The sequence below is a fragment of the Oncorhynchus gorbuscha genome, linkage group LG21 (genome assembly GCF_021184085.1).
Source record: "Oncorhynchus gorbuscha isolate QuinsamMale2020 ecotype Even-year linkage group LG21, OgorEven_v1.0, whole genome shotgun sequence".
In the NCBI taxonomy this organism is placed as follows: Eukaryota; Metazoa; Chordata; class Actinopteri; order Salmoniformes; family Salmonidae; genus Oncorhynchus; species Oncorhynchus gorbuscha.
The window spans coordinates 12254639-12282581 of NC_060193.1; the positions used below are offsets into that span (position 1 = coordinate 12254639).

At 44.8% G+C, this 27943-nt stretch overlaps 1 protein-coding gene across 1 annotated transcript in view; it reads left to right on the forward strand.

Moving 5' to 3' along the window:
• The first annotated feature begins 3663 nt into the window (after positions 1-3663).
• The window catches only part of LOC124008283 (arrestin red cell-like), a 94779-nt gene continuing 70499 nt past the window's right edge, over positions 3664-27943 (forward strand). The window contains exon 1 of the mRNA XM_046319439.1: positions 3664-3971. Coding sequence (XP_046175395.1) covers positions 3949-3971 — 23 coding nt within the window. The 5' untranslated portion in view covers positions 3664-3948. The remainder of the gene's footprint in view (positions 3972-27943) is intronic.

Sequence of the window (27943 nt, forward strand, 5' to 3'; positions counted from 1 at the left end):
CTGTACCGGTACCCCCTGTATATAGCCTCCACATTGACTCTGTACCGGTACCCCCTGTATATAGCCTCCACATTGACTCTGTACCGGTACCCCCTGTATATAGTCTCCACATTGACTCTGTACCGGTACCCCCTGTATATAGTCTCCACATTGACTCGGTACCGGTACCTCCTGTATATAGCCTCCACATTGACTCGGTACCGGTACCTCCTGTATATAGCCTCCACATTGACTCGGTACTGGTACCTCCTGTATATAGTCTCCACATTGACTCTGTACCGGTACCCCCTGTATATAGTCTCCACATTGACTCGGTACCGGTACCTCCTGTATATAGCCTCCACATTGACTCGGTACCGGTACCTCCTGTATATAGCCTCCACATTGACTCGGTACTGGTACCTCCTGTATATAGCCTCTGTCAGGACCTGGTTACGAACCCGGGTCTCCGGAATGAGAAACAGTCACTTAACCAACTGAGCCACGAATAGTCGGCAGAACCCAGAAGATGAGGCAGACACAGCAGTACTTGAGACGGTGTATTTAATGAAGTAAAAAGTGAAGTTCTTCAGGAAAACATGTAACTCCACAACCTCAAAAGGAATTCCACAAGAACAAAGGTAATCCTCCAAGACAAAAAGGTAAATCCACAAGGTGGAAGGTAAAGCATAAAAAGCCTCAAAAGATACTCAAAAATAAATAAACAAGAACAAAAAACAGAATTCCACAAGAGAGTCCACCAGGATCAACAAGAGTTCTCAGAGTACTAGGGCTGGGTGTTAACATACAAACACAGAGCAAAGAACTGAGGAAAACAAAGGGTTTAAATACAATCAGGGGAAACTAGGCACAGGTGCAAATAATAATGGGGATCAAGGGAAAAGAAAAGGTCAGACCCTGACAGACCTGGGCCCTGACAGACCTGGGCCCTGACAGACCTGAGCCCTGACAGATGATGTCTGAGTGTTGGAGTGTGTCCCTGGCTATCTGGAAATGATGTCTGAGTGTTGGAGTGTGTCCCTGGCTATCTGTAAATGATGTCTGAGTGTTGGAGTGTGTCCCTGGCTATCTGTAAATGATGTCTGAGTGTTAGTGTGTCCCTGGCTATCTGTAAATGATGTCTGAGTGTTGGAGTGTGTCCCTGGCTATCTGTAAATGATGTCTGAGTGTTGGAGTGTGCCCCTGGCTATCTGTAAATGATGTCTGAGTGTTGGAGTGTGCCCCTGGCTATCTGTAAATGATGTCTGAGTGTTGGAGTGTGCCCCTGGCTATCTGTAAATGATGTCTGAGTGTTGGAGTGTGCCCCTGGCTATCTGTAAATGATGTCTGAGTGTTGGAGTGTGCCCCTGGCTATCTGTAAATGATGTCTGAGTGTTGGAGTGTGCCCCTGGCTATCTGTAAATGGTGTCTGAGTGTTGGAGTGTGTCCCTGGCTATCTGTAAATGATGTCTGAGTGTTGGAGTGTGTCCCTGGCTATCTGTAAATGATGTCTGAGTGTTGGAGTGTGCCCCTGGCTATCTGTAAATGATGTCTGAGTGTTGGAGTGTGCCCCTGGCTATCTGTAAATGATGTCTGAGTGTTGGAGTGTGTCCCTGGCTATCTGTAAATGATGTCTGAGTGTTGGAGTGTGTCCCTGGCTATCTGTAAATGATGTCTGAGTGTTGGAGTGTGTCCCTGGCTATCTGTAAATGATGTCTGCGTGTTGGAGTGTGCCCCTGGCTATCTGTAAATGATGTCTGAGTGTTGGAGTGTGCCCCTGGCTATCTGTAAATGATGTCTGAGTGTTGGAGTGTGCCCCTGGCTATCTGTAAATGATGTCTGAGTGTTGGAGTGTGCCCCTGGCTATCTGTAAATGATGTCTGAGTGTTGGAGTGTGCCCCTGGCTATCTGTAAATGATGTCTGAGTGTTGGAGTGTGCCCCTGGCTATCTGTAAATGATGTCTGAGTGTTGGAGTGTGTCCCTGGCTATCTGTAAATGATGTCTGAGTGTTGGAGTGTGTCCCTGGCTATCTGTAAATGATGTCTGAGTGTTGGAGTGTGCCCCTGGCTATCTGTAAATGATGTCTGAGTGTTGGAGTGTGCCCCTGGCTATCTGTAAATGATGTCTGAGTGTTGGAGTGTCCCTGGCTATCTGTAAATGATGTCTGAGTGTTGGAGTGTGTCCCTGGCTATCTGTAAATGATGTCTGAGTGTTGGAGTGTGTCCCTGGCTATCTGTAAATGATGTCTGAGTGTTGGAGTGTGTCCCTGGCTATCTGTAAATGATGTCTGAGTGTTGGAGTGTGTCCCTGGCTGTCTGTAAATGATGTCTGAGTGTTGGAGTGTGTCCCTGGCTATCTGTAAATGATGTCTGAGTGTTGGAGTGTGTCCCTGGCTATCTGTAAATGATGTCTGAGTGTTGGAGTGTGTCCCTGGCTATCTGTAAATGATGTCTGAGTGTTGGAGTGTGTCCCTGGCTATCTGTAAATGATGTCTGAGTGTTGGAGTGTGCCCTTGGCTATCTGTAAATGATGTCTGAGTGTTGGAGTGTGCCCCTGGCTATCTGTAAATGATGTCTGAGTGTTGGAGTGTGCCCCTGGCTATCTGTAAATGATGTCTGAGTGTTGGAGTGTGCCCCTGGCTCTCTGTAAATGATGTCTGAGTGTTGGAGTGTGTCCCTGGCTATCTGTAAATGATGTCTGAGTGTTGGAGTGTGCCCCTGGCTCTCTGTAAATGATGTCTGAGTGTTGGAGTGTGTCCCCGGTTATACGTCAATAAAAAATGTAATAAAATTGTGCCGTCCGGGTTGGAATTTGAAATCATTTATACTTGATACTTAAGTACATTTTTAGCAATTCCACTTACTTTTGATTCTTAAGTATATTTAAAACCGAATACTTTTAGACTTTTACTCAAGTAGTATTTTACTGGGTGACTTTTACTTTTACTTGAATCATTTTCTATTAAGGGATCTTTACTTTTACTCAAGGACTTGAGTACTTTTTCCACCACTGCCCAGCAGGACATTTCTTTATCCAAGACCTGTCATGAGGTACAGCTTGACACTATGGCTCCCTATAGGGTCCACAGATCTATTGCTAGGCAACGTTGAATAATGTTGGTAATTATGATATTACTAATAATGGGGTCTGCATTATATGAATGGTGTCCGCTGGATTACAAGGGGTTGATTAGAGGCCGTTTTAACTGAATTAGAGAGGCACCTTGGTTCTCTCTCTAGGGTTGGCGTCCGGGTTGTGGTTGAGGTTAGGGTGGAAACAGGATGTGAAAATGAGGCTAGGGTTAAGGTTATGGTTGAGGCTGGAGTTGAACCGGCATGTGGACATGAAATTAACCCGAACCCTAAACCTATCTTCATGTCCACATCCTGATTCCTCCTTAATTGATAAGAAAGACACACCCTCTACCATTTTTTCCCCCGTATTCCATTGGTGGTCCCAAAGGCAAGGGTGGGCTGTGCCTGTTTGTTGTCCATTCACAAGCCTCTGCCGAGTCCCCAACAACCGGATGTTCCGGTTTTAAGGGGAAGTCAAATGATACTTTCCCCCCCTTCTCGTTAAGTCCAGTCAGGACCAATATGAAGCAGGCGCAGCCCGCCCTTGATCTAGTTTCAGGCGTTTATTTAATGTCTGCTAGCCTTTCACTGATGCACATGATTCCGAAGAAGCGATTGGTCGAGGGCGGTGTCTGTCAGACGGTGAGGGCGTAGCTCTGTATTTCGCTCACTGTCAGAGCTTGAGGGACGAAACGAAGGGTTCGTTTCCGTTTGTAGGCTGCGGAAACCGAGTTTCACAGTGCTACACAAGCCGAACAGAGACTGATTGGAGCTCGATCCTACGACCGAGAGGAGGAAAGAGGACAGTATTGAGGAAGACCTTGTAATCAAAATACCGTCCAAATTTACACTAATATTACACTTTAATAGCACTCAAACCCAGTGCCTGCGAAGATGGGAGACAAGGCGGGGACCAGGTAAGGATAAATTATCAGTCTTTGGTTGTTTTTAGCGTTTACATTTTTCTGGTGATGTTTGTGTTATTTGGGAAAATAGGCAATCATAAGGAACAAAAGGTATCCTGGTTTCGCATGCAGAGACAGGGCATGAAAGGCAAGCAGCACACTGGACGAGGTTCCCTAAGCAGCAATAACAGAGGGTTAGTTGAGAAGAGTGGAGGTTTCGTTGGTTCAGGGGAGAGAGATAGAGGGACAATGATGAGAGAGAGAGAGTTTTAAGTGCGAATGAAATCATCTCATCAATATGCAAGCGAACTCGTACTTCGCATTAGGCTATGGGTTTGTGGCGATACAGTTATCTAGAATGCAAAACACAGGGTCCGTTTGTACCTGTCAAATTTAGTGTAGGGAGGGGCTAGTCTATACTGTCGAAATGAACCTCAATCTGATTAATTCTACCCTACTCCTGCTAGATTGCTAGTTCCCAACGTCAGACAGCCACAGATTGTATCTGGTTGAAACAAAGTGATGAACTCGGCTACTGTAGCCACAAGCGACTTTAATACATTGTTTATAAAAAAATATATCACCGTGTGCGGCAGCATCATTGTCAACGTTGTAACTATCTTATTACAATGTAACGCAACCTAGACTCAAATAGACTAGCCTACTGTAGCCACTTCGTTAACGATAAACATAGGCTACTTCCTCTTTAAAGTAGCAAGTAAAGGGACACGTGTTACCCTGAAAATGTCATGCGACTGTCTGTCAGTTTGTCTGCAGTTTCTGTGAAAATCCAAATGTAACGTTAGGCTACTATTGTGTTAGTTTACCGCAGCACCGAATCATGACAGGGTGACACCCCCGACTATGACGTGGGTTTGACGTATGGTTCTGGTTTAATTCTAATGCACGAATGTGGGGGTGGGGGTAGGTCAAGCCTTGGAATTTAATGTGGTCTGAGAGAGAACAATGGGATCCATATGAAATACTCTCTACTCCCTCCCTCCCTTTCACCCTCTTTCAATTCAATTACAATTTAAAGGCTTTATTGGTATGGGAAACATATGTTAACGTTGCCAATGCAAGTGAAGTAGATAAGAAACAAAAGTGAAGTAAACACTAAAAATCAACAGTAAAGATTACACTCACAAAAGTTCCAAAAGAATGAAGACCATACAAATGTCATATTATGTGCAAATAGTTAAAGTACAAAAGGGAAAATAAATCAACATAAATATGGGTTGTATTGTACAATGGTGTTTGTTCTTCACTGGTTGCCCTTTTCTCGTGGCAACAGGTAACACATCTTGCTGCTGTGATGGTATTTCACCCAGTAGATATGGGAGTTTATCAAAATTGGGTTTTGTTTTCAAATTCTTTGTGGATCTGTGTAATCTGAGAGAAATATGTGTCTAATATGGACATACATTGGGCAGGAGGTTAGGAAGTGCAGCTCAGTTTCCACCTCATTTTGTGGGCAGTGAGCACATAGCCTGTCTTCTCTTGAGAGCCATGTCTGCCTACGGCGGCCTTTCTCAATAGCAAGGCTATACTCAGTGAGTCTGTACATAAGTCAAAGATTTACTTAATTTTGGTTCAGTCACAGTGGTCCGGTATTCTGCCACTGTGTACTCTCTGTTTAGGGCCAAATAGCATTATAGTTTGCTCTGTTTTTTTGTTAATTATTTCCAATGTGTCAAGTAATTATCTTTGAGTTTTGTCATGATTTGGTTGGGTCTAATTGTGTTGCTGTCCTGGGGCTCTGAGTCGCTCTCTCTGTCTCTGTTTGAAATAAATTAAATACATCAAGTTCTTCCACACTGATCTCAACAAACCATTTCTGTATGGACCTCGATTTGTATATAGGGAGTATTGTCATGCTGAAACATGAAAGGGCCTTCCTCAAACCTATGCCACAAAGTTGGAAGCACAGAATCATCTAGAATGTCATTGTATGTTGTAGCGTTAAGATTTCCCTTCACTGGAACTAAGGGTCCTAGCCGTAACCATGAAAAACAGCCATAGACCATTATTCCTCCTCTACCAAACTTTACAGTTGTCACTATGCATTGGTGCAGGTAACATTATCCTGGAATCCGCCAAACCCAGATTCATCCGTCTGACTGCCAGATGGTGAAGCGTTATTCATCACTCCACAGAACGTGTTTCCACTGATCCAGAGGCCAATGGCAGTGAGTTTTACACCACTCCAGCCAACGCTTGACGTTGCGCATGATGATCTTAGGCTTGTGTGCAGCTGCTCGGCCATGGAAACCCATTTCATGAAGCTCCCGACAAACAGTTTTTGTGCTGGCGTTACTTCCAGAGGCAGTTTGGGACTCGGTTGTGAGTGTTGCAACCGAGAACAGATTATATTTACGCGCTACACGCTTCAGCACTCACCGGTCCCATTCTGTGAGCTTGTGTTGCCTACCACTTCGCCGCTGAGCCGTTGTTACTCCTAGAAGTTCCCACTTCACAATAACAGCACTTACAGTTGACCGGGGCAGTTCTAGCAGGGCAGAAATCTGACAAACTGACTTGTTGGAAAGGTGGCCTCGAATAACGGTGCCACATTGAAAGTCACTGAGCTCTCCAGTAAGACCATTCTACTGCCAATGTTTGTCCATGGAGATTGCATTGCTGTTTACTCAATTTTATGTGCCTGTCAGCAACGGGTGTGGCTGAAATGGCAGAATCCACTCATTTGAATGGGTGTCCATATACCTTTGTATATATACTGTATTATTTACAAATAATGTGATTGAAAGAACCAGAATTATCATCAGGATATTTTCTACTGTTTTTATTTGTTGGCTTTAGGTCTTTTTTATTTGACTTAGTTGATGATGGAAGTTATAGGCCTACTGCTGCATTGGCCTGTGATGTATCATCTCTGAGTTCTAGGCTTTCATTTATTTCAGATCTTTATGATTAACCACTGTGACAGTTATTATGAAAGTGAAACTGCTTCATGAAAAATGCGCATATTGAAAATAATCATACCTGGCACGCAGATGGGTAGAAATGGTAGGATAAATTGTAAGCTTTCGGATGGTCTTTTACTATTACACCCGTTAAACAAATGTGAACGCGCAAGCGCCTGTTAGCAACGGGTGTGGCGCGTGCATACAGTACATAGGAGTTCCCGTGAAAAAAACGTGCCCGCCTATGGAAATCAAAGGCCCGTCCAAATGATTCGTTATGGCGCGGTCCCTGTAACAAGAATACCATGGCAACTATTGTCTAATAATAATAACAATGAAATAATAAGAGTCAATGTCTACAACTCCATTCAGATGAAACAACTACCTGTCGGTCGCACGTTGTAGCCTACTCCTTCTTATTTAGTCATTTGAATTCCATTTTGCATTGATCAGCCTGGTGATCTCCCACTTCGCGTTGCTACACATGGACCCTCTGACTAGTACCAACAAGCTGAAACCCGCGAAACCTCTGTAGGCTATACAGCATGTATTTTTACGAGGCACACGTCATAAAAACGACATTCAAACCTTTGTTGTTTTATTAAATTATTCAATTTAAGAATTTTAAATGTCATGGTATATCCTTGTGTGTAGCAATGTCACATGGATAATGTAATTACATGTATTTATTTAATTTGACCAGTATTCAAAGTCACTGTCTGCTCGGGAACACCTGGCACTGCGCCCTTAGCAACTCTTCATGCAGCAGTCAGAGGAGTGTGTGGCTGAAATAACCTTTGACCTTCACTATCCCATCAGTACAGTATATAACAAGGTTATTATAGTATCCCTTTAAGTTTGGTGAAAATGTTCAGAATGTTAGGGCTCAATGGAAGAAAGCCTTGTAAATTCACGCATACTCACGCATACTCACACATACTCACACATACTCACGCATATTCACGCATACTCACGCATATTCACGCATATTCACGCATATTCACGCATATTCACGCATATTCACACATACTCACACATACTCACGCATACTCACGCATACTCACGCATATTCACACATACTCACGCATATTCACGCATATTCACGCATATTCACACATTTACACACATTTACACACATTTACACATATTCACACATATTCACACATATTCACACATATTCACACATACTCACACATACTCACACATACTCACACATACTCACGCATATTCACGCATATTCACACATATTCACGCATATTCACGCATACTCACGCATACTCACGCATATTCACACATACTCACACATACTCACGCATATTCACACATACTCACACATACTCACGCATACTCACACATACTCACACATTTACACACATACTCACACATTTACACACATTTACACACATTTACACATATTCACACATATTCACGCATATTCACACATATTCACGCATACTCACGCATATTCACGCATATTCACGCATATTCACGCATACTCACGCATATTCACGCATATTCACGCATATTCACACATATTCACACATATTCGTCTTATTTTCAGCACTTTGACATTCTATTAAAAGCGCTATAGAAATGTTACACATTATTATTATTATTATAATAAAATTCAGTTGTTGAATCTGTGAAATATTAGAAGGGGAAAATGTGTGCGATAGGGGTTTGAGATGGTGGTCCCGTAAAACGACCCTCATGATCCTCACTAATCAAGGAACTGTGTTGACGACGTACCAGTCGTGGTGAACCGTGCGCCAGGCTCCAGGTCTTAACTGCTGGGTCTGGTCTGCGTTACATTATGGTTCAAATAGGCAACTTATTGCACAGCTTGTAATACATTAGCCTAAAATCATCCACTTTTTCTAGTGATCGTCAGGAACAACCACATGAACGTAACAGAGTAAAATAAAGATAAACTGACGAGGTAAAGACTAAAACTAAAGTCAGTGACAGTTGTAAATGTATCTGGGTATAACTGACAGGTGGCTACCAATAGTGACTCATATTTAACACAATACAAATGGTAAAAAATACAGTGAAACGTCTGGGAATATAATGAAAACATTCTAGAAATGTCAACTCGGTAGGTTTGGAGCTATACTATCATTTGCACATGGCTAGAGTTTATGGTATTCAAACCGTGTCCTATTCATCTGGGATATTATAGCGGACACAGGATAGTATATCTTGGGTCTACTACATATCATCCCAGGTTATAAGGCATTTCATTACCTTCACTGTGGGAAAGTGTTGCTATGCTTCAGTTTGCTGCCGTGTGACCTGGTTCCCATTTGTCTCCAGTGATCATAAGGTCATATAGATCTAAAATAAGTGCATATTGTATATTTGTATATTTACAATCCCCCTTATTCAAATATCGTGCTCATTCAGCTAGATCCTATCAATAGACCTTATCACTTAGTAAGAAATAACACCATTCTCCATGCTCCATCAGAAATAACACCATTCTCCATGCTCCATCAGAAATAACACCATTCTACATGCTCCATCAGAAATAACACCATTCTCCATGCTCCATCAGAAATAACACCATTCTCCATGCTCCATCAGAAATAACACCATTCTACATGCTCCATCAGAAATAACACCGTTCTCCATGCTCCATCAGAAATAACACCGGTCTCCATGCTCCATCAGAAATAACACCGTTCTCCATCAGAAATAACACCATTCTCCATGCTCCATCAGAAATAACACCGTTCTCCATCAGAAATAACACCATTCTCCATGCTCCATCAGAAATAACACCATTCTCCATGCTCCATCAGAAATAACACCATTCTCCATGCTCCATCAGAAATAACACCATTCTCCATGCTCCATCAGAAATAACACCGTTCTCCATGCTCCATCAGAAATAACACCGTTCTCCATCAGAAATAACACCATTCTCCATGCTCCATCAGAAATAACACCACTTGGAACAGACAGGCTGCTCAACCTTATTCACGGTGTCCTTCACGTATAAAAGGTGAGGTGGAATTATGAGGGAATGAAGTCAAGGTCAGGATATGGTGTATCTGTAGACTATCTGTAGACTTCTCATGCTGAAGTTCACCCAGAATACACCCAGAGAGAAAAGTTGTGTGAGACCTATCTGTGTGTGTGGTCTGTGTGTGTGGTCTGTGTGTGTGGTCTGTGTGTGTGGTCTGTGTGTGTGGTCTGTGTGTGTGGTCTGTGTGTGTGGTCTGTGTGTGTGGTGTGTGTGTGTGTGTGTGTGTGTGTGTGTGTGTGTGTGTGTGTGTGTGTGTGTGTGTGTGTGTGTGTGTGTGTGTGTGTGGTGTGTGTGTGTGTGTGTGTGTGTGTGTGTGTGTGTGTGTGGTGTGTGTGTGTGTGTGTGTGTGTGTGTGTGTGTGTGTGTGTGTGTGTGTGTGTGTGTGTGTGTGTGTGTGTGTGTGTGTGTGTGTGTGTGTGTGTGTGTGTGTGTGTGTGTGTGTGTGTGTGTGTGTGGTGTGTGGTGTGTGTGGGTGGTGTGTGTGTGTGGGTGGTGTGTGTGGGTGGGTGGTGTGTGTGGGTGGGTGGTGTGTGTGTGTGGGTGGTGTGTGTGTGTGGTGTGTTTGTGTGGTGTGTTTGTGTGGTGTGTTTGTGTGGTGTGTTTGTGTGGTGTGTTTGTGTGGTGTGTTTGTGTGGTGTGTTTGTGTGGTGTGTTTGTGTGGTGTGTTTGTGTGGTGTGTTTGTGTGGTGTGTTTGTGTGGTGTGTTTGTGTGGTGTGTTTGTGTGGTGTGTTTGTGTGGTGTGTTCGTGTGGTGTGTTTGTGTGGTGTGTGTGTTATATCTGTCTCATATATGTGTGTGGGACATGCAAGTCTAACTGAACCATAGGCTACCTGCCACCCCTATACTCTAACCATTAGGCTTCCTGCCGCCCATACACTCTAATCACTAGGCTACCTGCCACCCCTACACTCTAACCATTAGGCTACCTGCCGCCCATACACTCTAATCACTAGGCTACCTGCCACCCCTACACTCTAACCATTAGGCTTCCTGCCGCCCCTACACTCTAACCACTAGGCTACCTGTCTCCCCTACACTCTAACCACTAGGCTACCTGCCTCCCCTACACTCTAACCACTAGACTACCTGCCTCCCCTACACTCTAACCACTAGGCTACCTGCCGCCCCTACACTCTAACCACTAGGCTACCTGCCGCCCCTACACTCTAAGCACTAGTCTACCTGCTTCCCCTACACTCTAACCACTAGGCTACCTGCCGCCCCTACACTCTAACCACTAGTCTACCTGCCGCCCCTACACTCTAACCACTAGACTACCTGCCGCCCCTACACTCTAACCACTAGACTACCTGCCGCCCATACAAGACTCCGGACAGAAACCGGTTTTCACATAATTCAATCAAGGACTGCCTGCGCATCAAAATCACATCCATCTCACCCGACATCCACAAGATTGTGTCCAGGGGAAATTAAACTTTTCTCATTAAGTAACCTAGTGGCCTATATGACTGTATTTAGTAAATACTAATATTAGGGATATTTACATCTCAAGCTGACAGTATTTAGTAAATACTAATATTATTGTGAGAAGTTATCCAGGGATATTTACATCTCAAGCTGACAGTATTTAGTAAATACTAATATTATTGTGAGAGGTTATCCAGGGATATTTACATCACGGTTGACAACTCCGGTTGACAACTCCATTGTGTCCTCCTCCCAGAGCGCTAAGAACCTTGGCGTGATCCTGGACAACACCCTGTCGTTCTCAACTAACATCAAGGCGGTGGCCCGTTCCTGTAGGTTCATGCTCTACAACATCCGCAGAGTACGACCCTGCCTCACACAGGAAGCGGCGCAGGTCCTAATCCAGGCACTTGTCATCTCCCGTCTGGATTACTGCAACTCGCTGTTGGCTGGGCTCCCTGCCTGTGCCATTAAACCCCTACAACTCATCCAGAACGCCGCAGCCCGTCTGGTGTTCAACCTTCCCAAGTTCTCTCACGTCACCCCGCTCCTCCGCTCTCTCCACTGGCTTCCAGTTGAAGCTCGCATCCGCTACAAGACCATGGTGCTTGCCTACGGAGCTGTGAGGGGAACGGCACCTCAGTACCTCCAGGCTCTGATCAGGCCCTACACCTAAACAAGGGCACTGCGTTCATCCACCTCTGGCCTGCTCGCCTCCCTACCACTGAGGAAGTACAGTTCCCGCTCAGCCCAGTCAAAACTGTTCGCTGCTCTGGCCCCCCAATGGTGGAACAAACTCCCTCACGACGCCAGGACAGCGGAGTCGATCACCACCTTCCGGAGACACCTGAAACCCCACCTCTTTAAGGAATACCTAGGATAGGATAAAGTAATCCTTCTACCCCCCCCCTTAAAAGATTTAGATGCACTATTGTAAAGTGGCTGTTCCACTGGATGTCTTAAGGTGAATGCACCAATTTGTAAGTCGCTCTGGATAAGAGCGTCTGCTAAATGACTTAAATGTAAATGTTACATCTCAAGCTGACAGTATGTTCTGTTTGTTCAGCTGTTACAGGAGCAGACTATCCCCATACATACATTGACACATTTTTAAATTGATATTATTGTTTTATGTAGGATGTTATATTTTTGGCCAGTTGCAATTGTAAGTAAGCCCAATAAAAAAAATCTCACTTTGATTAGGCCATGTTTTTCTTTCTTTAAAAGATGCTGTTAAGCCTCATAGCCTACCTCAGACAGTTAAATTATTTTATATAGGTCTAGGCTCGGATGAAATAGACTCCATTTAAGCCCTAACGTTGTTTGTATAGTCAAATTACAATGAAGATTGTTGTTGAAATGAATTACTCGACTGGTGTAGTTTTTCTCCATCTGTTGCTGTGCGCCACTTGCAGAACAAGTTAGCTATATTTTCAGCACCAGGCGCTGTTCACCTCCTATTGATTGTGCTGTGGCTGCAGCTTTACCTTTCAGCACCACAAAGTGGTCCGCTGCCTGCTTTATTAGTTGACTGTCTCCTGCATTCTCTCCCTCCTCCTGCAGTTCAAGTTCAGATGCAGGTTTTGCGTTATTTAGGGGAGGGTAACTTCCTTCTTGGGACATTGCATTTGGGACTTGAGAATTTTTTATGATGTATCTTTAAAAAAAAAAAAAAAAACATTTATAACTAATTTTGGGGGGGCCAAATAATAATGCTGGTGGGCCAGATTTTGCCGGCGGGCCGCCAGTTGGGGAACCATGACCTAGATCTTCTGCACAGATTCTGTCAGACCTGGGCACTAACATTAAATATCAGTAAGACAAAAATAATGGTGTTCCAAAAAAATTTCCAGTTGCCAGGACCACAAATACAAATTCCGTCTAGACACAGTTGCCCAAGAGCACACAAAAACCATACATACCTCGGCCTAAACATCAGCGCCACGGGTAACTTCCACAAAGCTGTGAACGATCTGAGAGACAAGGCAAGAAGGGCCTTCTATGCCATCAAAAGGAGCGTAGAATTCTTCATCCCAATTAGGATCTGGCTAAAAATACTTGAATCAGTTATAGAACCCATTGACCTTTATGGTTGTGAAGTCTGGGGTCCGCTCACCAACCAAGAATTCACAAAACATCAAATTGAGACTCTGCATGCAGAATTCTGCAAAAATATCCTCCAAGTACAACTTAAAACACCAAATGATGCATGCAGAGCAGAGTTAGGCCGATACCCACTAATAATCCAAATCCAGAAAAGAGCTGTTAAATTCTACAACCACCTATTCCCAAACCTTCCATAACAAAGCCATCACCTACAGAGAGAGGAACCTGGAGAAGTCCCCTAAGCAAGCTGGTCCTGGGGCTCTGTTCCCCAGGACAGAAACACAATTAGACCCAACCAAATCATGACAAAACAAAAAGACAATTATTGACACATTAAATAGAATGCTATTTGGCCCTAAACAGAGAGTACACCGTGGCAGAATACCGGACCATTGTGACTGACCCAAATTTAAGGAAAGCCTTGACTATGTACAGACTCAGTGAGCATAGCCTTGCTATTGAGAAAGGCCGCAGAAGGCAGACCTGGCACTCAAGAGAAGACAGGCTATGTGCTCACTGCCCACAAAATGAGGTGGAAACTGAGCTGCACTTCCTAACCTCCTGCCCAATGTATGACCATATTAGAGACATACAGTATTTCCCTCAGATTACACAGACCCACAAAGAATTAGTAAACAAACCCAATCTTGATGAACTCTCATATCTACTGGGTGAAATACCCCAGTGTGCCATCACAGCAGCAAGATTTGCCACAAGAAAAGGGCAACCAGTGAAGAATAAACTCCATTGTAAAAAAAAATCCTTTTGTACTTTATCTATCTGCACATCGTTACAACACTGTAAATAGACATATTATGACATTTGAAAGGTCTTTATTCTTTTGGAACTTTTGTGAGTGTAATGTTTATTGATAATTTTTGATAGTTTTTTTCACTTTTGTTTATTATCTACATCACTTGCTTTGGCAATGTAAACATATGTTTCCCATGACAATAAAGCCCTTTGACATGAATTGAGAGAGAGGAGACAGAGAGAGAGGAAGGACAAGGAGGAGACTACATACAGTAGTAGTCTCCTCCTTGTATGTGCATCAGTGGGTGTAGCTGGTAACAGGAAGTGGGGGGTCATGGGGTTTTGTGGTCAATGGGTTATTAAATGTTGCCATAGGAGGAGAGAGCAAGAGAGACTAGACTACTCCCTCAGGTCTGCTAGTTTTAAGATGATTGCTCTTAGGCTACCTACAGTATGTACTTACAAATGAAGTGTGTGTATGTTAGTGTGTGTGTGCACGCATCATATCTCTCCATATACTGTGTGTGTTAGTGTGTGTGTACATGTGAGTGTGTATGTGAGTGTATATGTGAGTGTGTTAGTGTGTGTGTATGTGAGTGTGTTAGTGTGTGTGTTAGTGTGTGTGTGGACATCATATCTCTCCATATACTGTGTGTTTTCCCATGGCGTCTGCTTGGTACATTCTCCTCTCCTTTTAGGTAGATGGCCTGGATTTTATTTTCATCTCATTCACCTACTGTCCTGATCTGTCCATTCCTGTCCTCTACCTGATCTGTCCATTCCTGTCGTCTACCTGATCTGTCCATTCCTGTCGTCTACCTGATCTGTCCATTCCTGTCCTCTACCTGATCTGTCCATTCCTGTCCTCTACCTGATCTGTCCATTCATGTCCTCTACCTAATCTGTCCATTCCTGTCCTCTACCTGACCTGTCCTCTACCTGATCTGTCCATTCCTGTCCTCTACCCGATCTGTCCATTCCTGTCCTCTACCTGACCTGTCCTCTACCTGATCTGTCCATTCCTGTCCTCTACCTGATCTGTCCATTCCTGTCCTCTACCTGATATGTCCATTCCTGTCCTCTACCTGATCTGTCCTCTACCTGATCTGTCCTCTACCTGACCTGTCTTCTACCTGATCCATCTTGTACCTGATCTGTTGTCTACCTGATCTGTCTACATGATCTGCCTTCCACCCGATCTGTCCTCTACCTGATCTGTCCTCTACCTGATCTGTCCTCTACCTGATGTGTCCTCTACCTGATCTGTCCTCTACCTGATCTGTCCTCTACCTGATCTGTCCTCTACCTGATCTATCCTCTACCTGATCTATCCTCTACCTGATGTATCCTCTACCTGATCTATCCTCTACCTGATCTGTCCTCTACCTGATGTGTCCTCTACCTGATGTGTCCTCTACCTGATGTGTCCTCTACCTGATGTGTCCTCTACCTGATGTGTCCTCTACCTGATCTATCCTCTACCTGATGTGTCCTCTACCTGATCTGTCCTCTACCTGATCTATCCTCTACCTGATCTATCCTCTACCTGATGTGTCCTCTACCTGATGTGTCCTCTACCTGATGTGTCCTCTACCTGATGTGTCCTCTACCTGATGTGTCCTCTACCTGATCTATCCTCTACCTGATGTGTCCTCTACCTGATCTATCCTCTACCTGATGTGTCCTCTACCTGATGTGTCCTCTACCTGATGTGTCCTCTACCTGATCTATCCTCTACCTGATCTATCCTCTACCTGATGTGTCCTCTACCTGATCTATCCTCTACCTGATGTGTCCTCTACCTGATCTGTCCATTCCTGTCCTCTACCTGATATGTCCATTCCTGTTCTCTACCTGATCTATCCTCTACCTGATGTGTCCTCTACCTGATCTATCCTCTACCTGATGTGTCCTCTACCTGATCTGTCCTCTACCTGATGTGTCCTCTACCTGATCTATCCATTCCTGTCCTCTACCTGATCTGTCCATTCCTGTCCTACCTGATCTGTCCTCTACCTGATCTGTCCTCTACCTGACCTGTCTTCTACCTGATCCATCTTGTACCTGATCTGTTGTCTACCTGATCTGTCTACCTGATCTGTCCTCTACCTGATCTGTCCTCTACCTGACCTGTCCTCTACCTGACCTGTCCTCTACCTGATCTATCCTCTACCTGATCTGTCCTCTACCTGATCTGTCCTCTACCTGATCTGCCTTCTGCCTGATCAGTCCTCTACCTGATGTGTCCTCTACCTGATGTGTCCTCTACCTGATCTGTTCTCTTCCTGATTAGTCCTCTACCTGATCAGGCCTCTACCTGAACTGTCCTCTAACTCATCCGTTCTCTACCTGATCTATCCTCTACCTGATCTGTCCTCTACCTGTGAATGGATTAACAGAAGAGCTTAGTACCTCTTTAATTTATTAATTGTGCTAGCCTCTAACACACACACACACACACACACACACACACACACACACACACACACACACACACACACACACACACACACACACACACACACACACACACACACACACACACACACACACACACACACACACACTTTCAGTTGTGCATTTATTAGTATTAATGTTGTTGTCCTTGAATGATTGATGACCAGGGACCACAGGTGTTGGCTGCGTACAGCTTCCCTCTCGTGTCTCCTCTGCTTTCCTCCCCATCGTTCTCTCTCTCTCTCTATATATATATCTCCCTCCGTCTGTCCTACTCTTCTACACTCATTTATTTTTCTCTCCCTCCAGCTCACTCTTGTTTGTCTGGTCCCCCTCAGGGCCAGTGGTTATTTTCCAAATGGCCCCTATTCCCTATAAAGTGCACTACGTTTGACCAGGGCCCATAACTCTATTCCCTATAAACTGCACTACGTTTGACCAGTGCCCATAACTCTATTCCCTATAAGGTGCACTACGTTTGACCAGGGCCCATAACTCTATTCCCTATAAAGTGCACTACGTTTGACCAGGGCCCATAACTCTATTCCCTATAAAGTGCACTACGTTTGACCACGGCCCATAACCCTATTCCCTATAAAGTGCACTACGTTTGACCAGGGCCCATAACCCTATTCCCTATAAAGTGCACTACGTTTGACCAGGGCCCATAACTCTATTCCCTATAAAGTGCACTACGTTTGACCAGGGCCCATAACTCTATTCCCTATGAAGTGCACTACGTTTGATCAGGGCCCATAACTCTATTCCCTATAAAGTGCACTACGTTTGACCAGGGCCCATAACACTATTCCCTATAAAGTGCACTACTTTTGACCAGGGCCCATAACCCTATTCCCTATAAAGTGCACTACTTTTGACCAGTGCCCATAACCCTATTCCCTATAAAGTGCACTACTTTTGACCAGGGCCCATAACTCTATTCCCTATAAAGTGCACTACGTTTGACCAGGGCCCATAACACTATTCCCTATAAAGTGCACTACTTTTGACCAGGGCCCATAACCCTATTCCCTATAAAGTGCACTACTTTTGACCAGTGCCCATAACCCTATTCCCTATAAAGTGCACTGCTTTTGACCAGGGCCCATAACTCTATTCCCTATAAAGTGCACTACTTTTGACCAGGGCCCATAACCCTATTCCCTATAAAGTGCACTACTTTTGACCAGGGCCCATAACCCTATTCCCTATAAAGTGCACTACTTTTGACCAGGGCCTATAACTCTATTCCCTATAAAGTGCACTGCTGCGGGTGAAATGAAACGTTGGGCTCTAAAGGAATGTTCTTCCTGGGGGGGGGCAGCTGCCACAGGTGTAAAGATGGAGGGAGACAGAGAAGAAAAGATGAAGGGAGAGAGTGAGAGCCAAAGATAGACATTGTATTCTCAATCACAGCTCCCAGGGAAGCTGAAGGGGAGGTACAGCTGGGTTGTATCACGTGTCTCTGAGAAGGACTGCTAATTTAGGATCAGTTTAGGTTTTTGGAATAATAAAATGGACTACTGATCCTAGATCACAACTCCTACTCTGAGAAGCTTGTGGAGAGGAAGAGTCACGGATGGACGATGACTCTGTTTCTCCTCCTCTCCCTGTGTGTGTGTGTGTGTGTGTGTGTGTGTGTGTGTGTGTGTGTGTGTGTGTGTGTGTGTGTGTGTGTGTGTGTGTGTGTGTGTGTGTGTGTGTGTGTGTGTGTGTGTGTGTGTGTGTGTGTGTGTGTGTGTGTGTTCTCCTCTCCCTAGGTGTTCTGACAGGTGATCAGTACCAGAGACTCGGGTCTTCCAGACAGACAGACAGACAGACAGACAGACAGACAGACAGACAGACAGACAGACAGACAGACAGACAGACAGACAGACAGACAGACAGACAGACAGACAGACAGACAGACAGACAGACAGACAGACAGACAGACAGACAGACAGAGATCAGATCAGATTTTTGGACGCAGAGTTTGTCAATTTAACAGTCAGTTAAGAACACATTCTTATTTTCAATGACGGCCTAAGAACGGTGGGTTAACTGCCTTGTTCAGGGGCAGAACAACAGATTTTCACCTTGTCAGCTCGGGGATCCAATCTTGCAACCTTATAGTTAACTAGTCCAAAGCTCTAACCACCTGCCTCTCATTGCACTCCACGAGGAGCCTGCCTGTTACGTGAATGCAGTAAGAAGCCAAGTTAAGTTGCTAGCTAGCATTAAACTTATCTTATAAAAAACTATCAATCAATCATAATCACTAGTTAACTACACATGGTTGATGATATTACCAGTTTATCTAGCGTGTCCTGCGTTGCATATAATCGATGCAACGCTGGGGAATGATTTAACAAAAGCGCATTTGCAAAAAAAAGCACAATCGTTGACGACTGTACCTAACCATAAACACCAATGCCTTTCTTGAAATCAATACACAGAAGTACATATTTTTAAACCTGCATATTTAGCTAAAAGAAATCCAGGTTAGCAGGCAATATTAACCAGGTGAAATTGTGTCACTTCTCTTGCGTTCATTGCACGCAGAGTCAGTGTATATGCAACAGTTTGGGCAGCCTGGCTCATTGTGAACTAATTTGTCAGAATTGTACGTAATTATGACATGACATTGACGGTTGTGTAACAGGAATATTTAGACTAATGGATGCCACCCGTTAGATAAAATACAGAACGGTTCCGTATTTCACTGAAATAATAAACGTTTTGTTTTCTAAATGATAGTTTCCGGATTCTAACATATTTATGACCAAAGGCTCATATTTCTGTGTGTTATTATGTTATAATTAAGTCTATGATTTGATAGAGCAGTCTGACTGAGCGATGGTAGGCAGCAGCAGCAGGCTTGTAAGCATTCATTCAAACAGCACTTTCGTGCGTTTTGCCAGCAGCTCTTCGCAAGCACAGCTCTGTTTATGACCTCAAGCCTATTAACTCCTGAGATTAGGCTGGTGTAACTGATGTGAAATGGCTAGCTAGTTATCGGGGTGCGCGCTAATAGCGTTTCAAACGTCACTCTCTCTGAGACTTGGAGTAGTTATTCCCCTTGCTCTGCATGGGTAATGCTGCTTCGAGGGTGGCTGTTGTCGATGTGTTCCTGGTTCAAACCCAGGTAGGGGCGAGGAGAGGGACGGAAGCTATACTGTTACACTGGCAATACTAAAGTGCCTAAAAGTACATCCAATAGTCAAAAGAATATGAAATACAAATCGTATAGAGAGAAATAGTCCTATAATTTGTATAATAACTACAACCTAAAACTTCTTACCTGGGAATATTGAAGACTCGAAAGGAACCACCATCTTTTATATGTTCTCATGTTCTGAGCAAGGAACTTAAACGTTAGCTTTCTTACATGGCACATATTGCACTTTTACTTTCTTCTCCAACACTTTGTTTTTGCATTACTTAACCAAAATTGAACATGTTTCATTATTTATTTGATGCTAAATAGATTTTTATTGATGTATTATATTAAGTTAAAGTAAGATTTAATTCAGTATTGTTATAATTGTCATTATTACAAATAAAAAATAAAGAATTGGCCGATTAATCGGTATCGTTTTTTTTGGGTCCTTCAATAATCTGTATCGGTATCGGCGTTGAAAAATCTGCAGGCTGGCATTAGATACGCTTGTGTGTGTCGAGTACACATATTTAGCAATAATGTTCCTAGCTCCGACAGTGCAAAACAAAACACATCCCAAAAATAAATTAAATATATAAATATTAGAAGGAGCGATGTCAGAGCCCGGAATATAAATATATAGTGATGGTGTGTATAGACATTATGGACTGTATATGAATAGAAACGGTGTGTATAGACGGTAGTTATATAGGATGGTGTGTATAGACAGTAGTTATATAGGATGGTGTGTATAGACAGTAGTTATATAGGATGGTGTGTATAGACAGTATGGACTGTATATGAATAGAAACGGTGTGTATAGACAGTAGTTATATAGGATGGTGTGTATAGACAGTAGTTATATAGGATGGTGTGTATAGACAGTAGTTATATAGGATGGTGTGTATAGACAGTATAGACAGTAGTTATATAGGATGGTGTGTATAGACAGTAGTTATATAGGATGGTGTGTATAGACAGTAGTTATATAGGATGGTGTGTATAGACAGTAGTTATATAGGATGGTGTGTATAGACAGTAGTTATATAGGATGGTGTGTATAGACAGTAGTTATATAGGATGGTGTGTATAGACAGTAGTTATATAGGATGGTGTGTATAGACAGTAGTTATATAGGATGGTGTGTATAGACAGTAGTTATATAGGATGGTGTGTATAGACAGTAGTTATATAGGATGGTGTGTATAGACGGTAGTTATATAGGATGGTGTGTATAGACGGTAGTTACATAGGATGGTGTATAGACATTATAGACATTATGTGAATAGAAAAGGTGTGTACAGCAGTAGTTATATAGGATGAGCCTTGACTAGAATGCAGTATATACAGTTGAAGTCAGAAGTTCTACTTACACCTTAACCAAATACATTTAAACTCAGTTTTTCACAATTTCTGACATTTAGTCCTAGTAAAAATCCCCTGTCTTAGGTCAGTTAGGATCACCACTTTATTTTAAGAATATGAAGTGTCAGAATAATAGTAGAGAGAATGATTTATTTCAGCTTTTATTTCTTTCATCACATTCCCAGTGGGTCAGACGTTTACATACACTCAATTAGTATTTGGTAGCGTTGCCTTTACATTGTTTAACTTGGGGCAAATGTTTCGGGTAGCCTTCCACAAGCTTTCCACAATAAGTTGGGTGAATTTTGTCTCATTCCTCCTGACAGAACTGATGTAATTGAGTCAGGTTTGTAGGCCTCCTTGCTTCCACACACTTTTTCAGTGCTGCCCACAAATTTTCTATAGGATTGAGGTCAGGGCTTTGTGATGGCCACTCCAATACCTTGACTTTGTTGTCCTTAAGCCATTTTGCCACAACTTTTGAAGTATGCTTGGGGTCATTGTCCATTTGGAAGACCCATTTGCAACCAAGCTTTAACTTCCTGAATGATGTCTTGAGATGTTGCTTCAATATATCCACATCCTTTTCCTAGCTGGTAGCCGGGTAGTAACAGTGACTAATGTTCAGGGCAGGGTAGAGTACCGGCTGGTTGCCGGTTAGTAACAGTGACTAATGTTCAGGGCAGGGTAGAGTACCGGCTGGTAGCTGGGTAGTAACAGTGACTAATGTTCCGGGCAGGGTAGAGTACCGGCTGGTAGCCAGGTAGTAACAGTGACTAATGTTCAGGGCAGGATAGAGTACCGGCTGGTAGCCAGGTAGTAACAGTGACTAATGTTCAGGGCAGGATAGAGTACCGGCTGGTAGCCAGGTAGTAACAGTGACTAATGTTCAGGGCAGGGTAGAGTACCGGCTGGTAGCCAGGTAGTAACAGTGACTAATGTTCAGGGCAGGATAGAGTACCGGCTGGTAGCCAGGTAGTAACAGTGACTAATGTTCAGGGCAGGATAGAGTACCGGCTGGTAGCCAGGTAGTAACAGTGACTAATGTTCAGGGCAGGGTAGAGTACCGGCTGGTAGCCAGGTAGTAACAGTGACTAATGTTCAGGGCAGGATAGAGTACCGGCTGGTAGCCAGGTAGTAACAGTGACTAATGTTCAGGGCAGGATAGAGTACCGGCTGGTAGCCAGGTAGTAACAGTGACTAATGTTCAGGGCAGGATAGAGTACCGGCTGGTAGCCAGGTAGTAACAGTGACTAATGTTCAGGGCAGGGTAGAGTACCGGCTGGTAGCCAGGTAGTAACAGTGACTAATGTTCAGGGCAGGGTAGAGTACCGGCTGGTAGCCAGGTAGTAACAGTGACTAATGATCAGGGCAGCGTAGAGTACCGGCTGGTGTGTGTCTGTATGTGGGGTTGGCTGTGTGTGTGTGTACTATATCTACGTACGTCTCTTCCTGAGTGTCTTCACTGCCGTCAGTACGTGTGTGTTTAGATAAGGGGGGTGTGTGTGTGTGTGTGTGTGTGTGTGTGTGTGTGTGTGTGTGTGTGTGTGTGTGTGACCTCTCTCCCACATCCCTGGGCTCAGTGGAACAACAACTGGAAAAATACCTCGACTGACAGACAGACGGGGCAGGAAAATGTTTTTCACACAGTCTCTGTGTGTGTGTGTGTGTGTGTGTCGCAGCCTTTTGCCACACCATCCCTATGCTATATTTGAGCTTTACACACACACACACACACACACACACACACACACACACACACACACACACACACACACACACACACACACACACACACACACACACACACACACACACACACACACACACACACACACACACACACACACACACACACACACACACACACACACACACACAGATTGATAAAGGGAAACAGTGCCTCTGTGAGGAGGAGACTCCTACACTGTCCTCTGTGAGGAGGAGACTCCTACACTGTCCTCTGTGAGGAGGAGATACTGTCCTCTGTGAGGAGGAGACTCCTACACTGTCCTCTGTGAGGAGGAGATACTGTCCTCTGTGAGGAGGAGACTCCTACACTGTCCTCTGAGGAGGAGATACTGTCCTCTGTGAGGAGGAGACTCCTACACTGTCCTCTGAGGAGGAGATACTGTCCTCTGTGAGGACTGGTTTACCGCAGTATGACTTGACGTGACCTGACCTATGGTTATGGTTTTATTCTACTGATGCACACATGAGCTGGCCCACCCACTCTAATCTATAACCTGTACCGTGTGTGTGTGTGTGTGTGTGTGTGTGTGTGTGTGTGTGTGTGTGTGTGTGTGTGTGTGTGTGTGTGTGTGTGTGTGTGTGTGTGTGTGTGTGTGTGTGTGTGTGTGTGTGTGTGTGTGTGTGTGTGTGTGTGTGTGTGTGTGTGTGTGTGTGTGTGGATGTTCCCAGGGACCAGTTGCATGGATGCACACCTGAGCTCAGATTATCAGGGACAGAGGGAGAGATGGGTTTTAAATATAATGAGGTAGCTGTCATTCCCTCCAGCTCCCCTCTCTCTCTCTCTGTCCTCCACCTCTCTCTCTCTCTGTCCTCCACCTCTCTCTCTCTCTCTGTCCTCCACCTCTCTCTCTCTGTCCTCCACCTCTCTCTCTCTCTGTCCTCCACCTCTCTCTCTCTCTGTCCTCCACCTCTCTCTCTCTCTCTGTCCTCCACCTCTCTCTCTCTCTCTGACCTCCACCTCTCTCTCTCTCTGTCCTCCACCTCTCTCTCTCTCTGTCCTCCACCTCTCTCTCTCTCTGTCCTCCACCTCTCTCTCTCTCTGTCCTCCACTCTCTCTCTCTCTCTGTCCTCCACCTCTCTCTCTCTCTGTCCTCCACCTCTCTCTCTCTGTCCTCCACCTCTCTCTCTCTCTGTCCTCCACCTCTCTCTCTCTCTGTCCTCCACCTCTCTCTCTCTCTGTCCTCCACCTCTCTCTCTCTCTGTCCTCCACCTCTCTCTCTCTCTGTCCTCCACCTCTCTCTCTCTCTGTCCTCCACCTCTCTCTCTCTCTGTCCTCCACCTCTCTCTCTCTCTGTCCTCCACCTCTCTCTCTCTCTGTCCTCCACCTCTCTCTCTCTCTGTCCTCCACCTCTCTCTCTCTCTGTCCTCCACCCTCTCTCTCTCTCTGTCCTCCACCTCTCTCTCTCTCTGTCCTCCACCTCTCTCTCTCTCTGTCCTCCACCTCTCTCTCTCTCTGTCCTCCACCTCTCTCTCTGTCCTCCACCTCTCTCTCTGTCTCTCTCTCTCTCTCTGTCTGTCCTCCACCTCTCTCTCTCTCTGTCCTCCTCTCTCTCTCTCTCTCTCTCTCTCTCTCTCTCTCTCTCTCTCTCTCTCTCAGTAGGTGAAATGTGTGTTTGAACGTATCTGTGTATGTACCTGTGTGTTTGTGTGCGTGTGTACATTTCTGTGAATCCAGTTGCTCACGTCTTCTCCGTGATAACAGGAAAGGAGCCAGCAGAATAGAGGAAGTGTGAAAACAGAATTATTCATATTTTTCTCCCCCTCTGTCATTCTCTACTTCCATCCTATCTATCTCTCTCTCTGTCTCTCTCTCTGTCTCTCTCTCTCTCTCTCAGAGAGAGGAAGGGAGGGAGAGGGGGAATGAGGGGAGGATGGACAGATTAGTGATTGTTCTGCAAAAGGACAGGAAGTTCTCCCTATTAGAGAGAGGGAGAGAATTACTTGACACATCGGAAAGAATTAACAAAAAAACAGAGCAAACTAGAATGTTATTTGTCCCTAAGCAGCGAGTACCTGACCACTGTGACTGACCCAAAATTAAGGAAATCTTTTATTTTGGAACTTTTGTGAGTGTAATATTTACTGTTAATGTGTTATTGTTTATTTCACTTTTGTATATTATCTACCTCACTTGCTTTGGCAATGTTAACATATGTTTCCCATGTCAATAAAGCCCATTAGAGGGGGAGACACACCAATAGAGAGAGAGGTAAAGAATGAATAGAGGAGAGGGAATGGGTTGTGTTTTCATATCAACAGACACTCCTCCCTTTCTCCCATATCTTCATCCCTCTATCCCAACTCTGTCTTTCATTCCTGTCTTCTCTTTCCTCATCCCTCTATCCCAACGCTGTCTTTCATTCCTGTCTTCTCTTTCCTCATCCCTCTATCCCAACGCTGTCTTTCATTCCTGTCTTCTCTTTCCTCATCCCTCTATCCCAACGCTGTCTTTCATTCCTGTCTTCTCTTTCCTCATCCCTCTATCCCAACGCTGTCTTTCATTCCTGTCTTCTCTTTCCTCATCCCTCTATCCCAACGCTGTCTTTCATTCCTGTCTTCTCTTTCCTCATCCCTCTATCCCAACTCTGTCTTTCATTCCTGTCTTCTCTTTCCTCATCCCTCTATCCCAACTCTGTCTTTCATTCCTGTCTTCTCTTTCCTCATCCCTCTATCCCAACTCTGTCTTTCATTCCTGTCTTCTCTTTCCTCATCCCTCTATCCCAACGCTGTCTTTCATTCCTGTCTTCTCTTTCCTCATCCCTCTATCCCAACGCTGTCTTTCATTCCTGTCTTCTCTTTCCTCATCCCTCTATCCCAACGCTGTCTTTCATTCCTGTCTTCTCTTTCCTCATCCCTCTATCCCAACGCTGTCTTTCATTCCTGTCTTCTTTCCTCATCCCTCTATCCCAACTCTGTCTTTCATTCCTGTCTTCTCTTTCCTCATCCCTCTATCCCAACTCTGTCTTTCATTCCTGTCTTCTCTTTCCTCATCCCTCCATCCCAACGCTGTCTTTCATTCCTGTCTTCTCTTTCCTCATCCCTCTATCCCAACGCTGTCTTTCATTCCTGTCTTCTCTTTCCTCATCCCTCCATCCCAACTCTGTCTTTCATTCCTGTCTTCTCTTTCCTCATCCCTCCATCCCAACTCTGTCTTTCATTCCTGTCTTCTCTTTCCTCATCCCTCTATCCCAACGCTGTCTTTCATTCCTGTCTTCTCATCCCTCTATCCAAACTCTTTCCCTCAAGGTTTTTTTCTACCACAACAGACTGTATGAAAGTAACATTTAAACTGTGTTAGATTGAGTCCAGTCCCACAGGGTTGGGTGTGTGTGTGAAATGATATCTTATGTCAAAAGTCAAAACAATGGAATCTGCCTATCGCCATCTATCCAATTTAACAATGAGAATGTTACCAATGTAGTTCATTGAATTGAATTGAATGATCCAAGAAGGACCTGAGGGGAGAGATGTTAGTGCAGAGGACTGTGAGGTTTGGAGGAGGGACGCTGGATTTCTACTTTAGGTTGAGTTCACACTCTCCCTCTTTTTTTTCTCGCTCACTCTCTTTCCTCATTGTAAATTTTCTTCAGGATTTGCAAGGCAGAATCAGCACATTTATATGTAGTCTTTGCTCTCTCTCTCTCTCTCTCACCTTCTCCCTCTCTCGCTCTCTCCCCTCCTCTCTCTCTCTCTCTCTCTCTCTCTCTCTCTCTCTCTCTCTCACCTTCTCCCTCTCTCTCACCTTCTCCCTCTCTCTCTCACCTTCTCTCTCTCTCTCTCTCTCTCTCTCTCTCTCTCTCTCTCTCTCTCTCTCTCTCTCTCTCTCTCTCTCTCTCTCTCTCTCTCTCTCTCTCTCTCTCTCTCTCTCTCTCTCTCTCTCTCTCTCACTCTCCCCTCTCTCTCACCTCTCCTCTCTCGCTCTCTCTCTCTCTCACTATCCTCCTCTCTCTCTCTCTCTCTCTCTCTCTCTCTCTCTCTCTCTCTCTCTCTCTCTCTCTCTCTCTCTCACCTCTCCCTCCTCTCTCACCTTCTCTCTCTCTCTCTCTCTCTCTCTCTCACTCTCCCCTCTCTCTCTCACCTTCCCTCCCCTCGCTAAACCCCTTGTCTCTCTCTCTCTCTCTCTCTCTCTCTCTCTCTCTCTCTCTCTCTCTCTCTCTCTCTCTCACCTCTCTCCCTCTCTCGCTCTCCCCTCCTCTCTCACCTTATCTCTCTCTCTCTCTCTCTCCCCTCTCTTCTCCCTTTCTCTCTCTCTCTCTCTCTCTCTCTCTCTCTCGCCTCCTCTCACCTCTCTCTCTCTCTCTCTCTCTCTCTCTCTCTCTCTCTCTCTCTCTCTCTCTCTCTCTCTCTCACCTCTCTCCCTCTCTCTCTCTCTCTCTCTCTCTCTCTCTCTCTCTCTCTCTCTCTCTCTCTCACTCTCCCCTCCTCTCTCACCTTCCCCCTCTCTAAACCCCTTGTCTCTCTCTCTCTCTCTCTCTCTCTCTCTCTCTCTCTCTCTCTCTCTCTCTCTCACACCTTCTCCCTCTCTCGCTCTCTCCCCTCCTCTCTCTCTCTCTCTCTCACTCTCTCACTCTCTCTCCTCTCTCTCTCTCTCTCTCTCTCTCTCTCTCTCTCTCTCTCTCTCTCTCTCTCTCTCTCTCTCTCACCTTCTCTCTCTCTCTCTCTCTCTCTCTCTCTCTCTCTCTCTCCCTCTCTCTCTCTCTCTCTTTCTCACTCTCTCTCTCCCCCTCTCCTCTCTCACCTTCTCTCTCTCTCTCTCTCTCTCTCTCTCTCTCTCTCTCTCTCCCTCCTCTCTCTCTCTCTCTCTCTCTCTCTCTCTCTCTCTCTCTCTCTCTCTCTCTCTCTTCTCTCTCTCTCTCTCTCTCTCTCTCTCTCTCTCTCTCTCTCTCTCTCTCTATCTCTCTCTCTCCCTTCTCTCTCTCTCTCTCTCTCTCTCTCTCTCTCTCTCCCTCTCTCTCACTATCTCTCTCTCTCTCTCTCTCTCTCTCTCTCTCTCTCTCTCTCTCTCTCTCTCTCTCTCTCTCTCTCTCT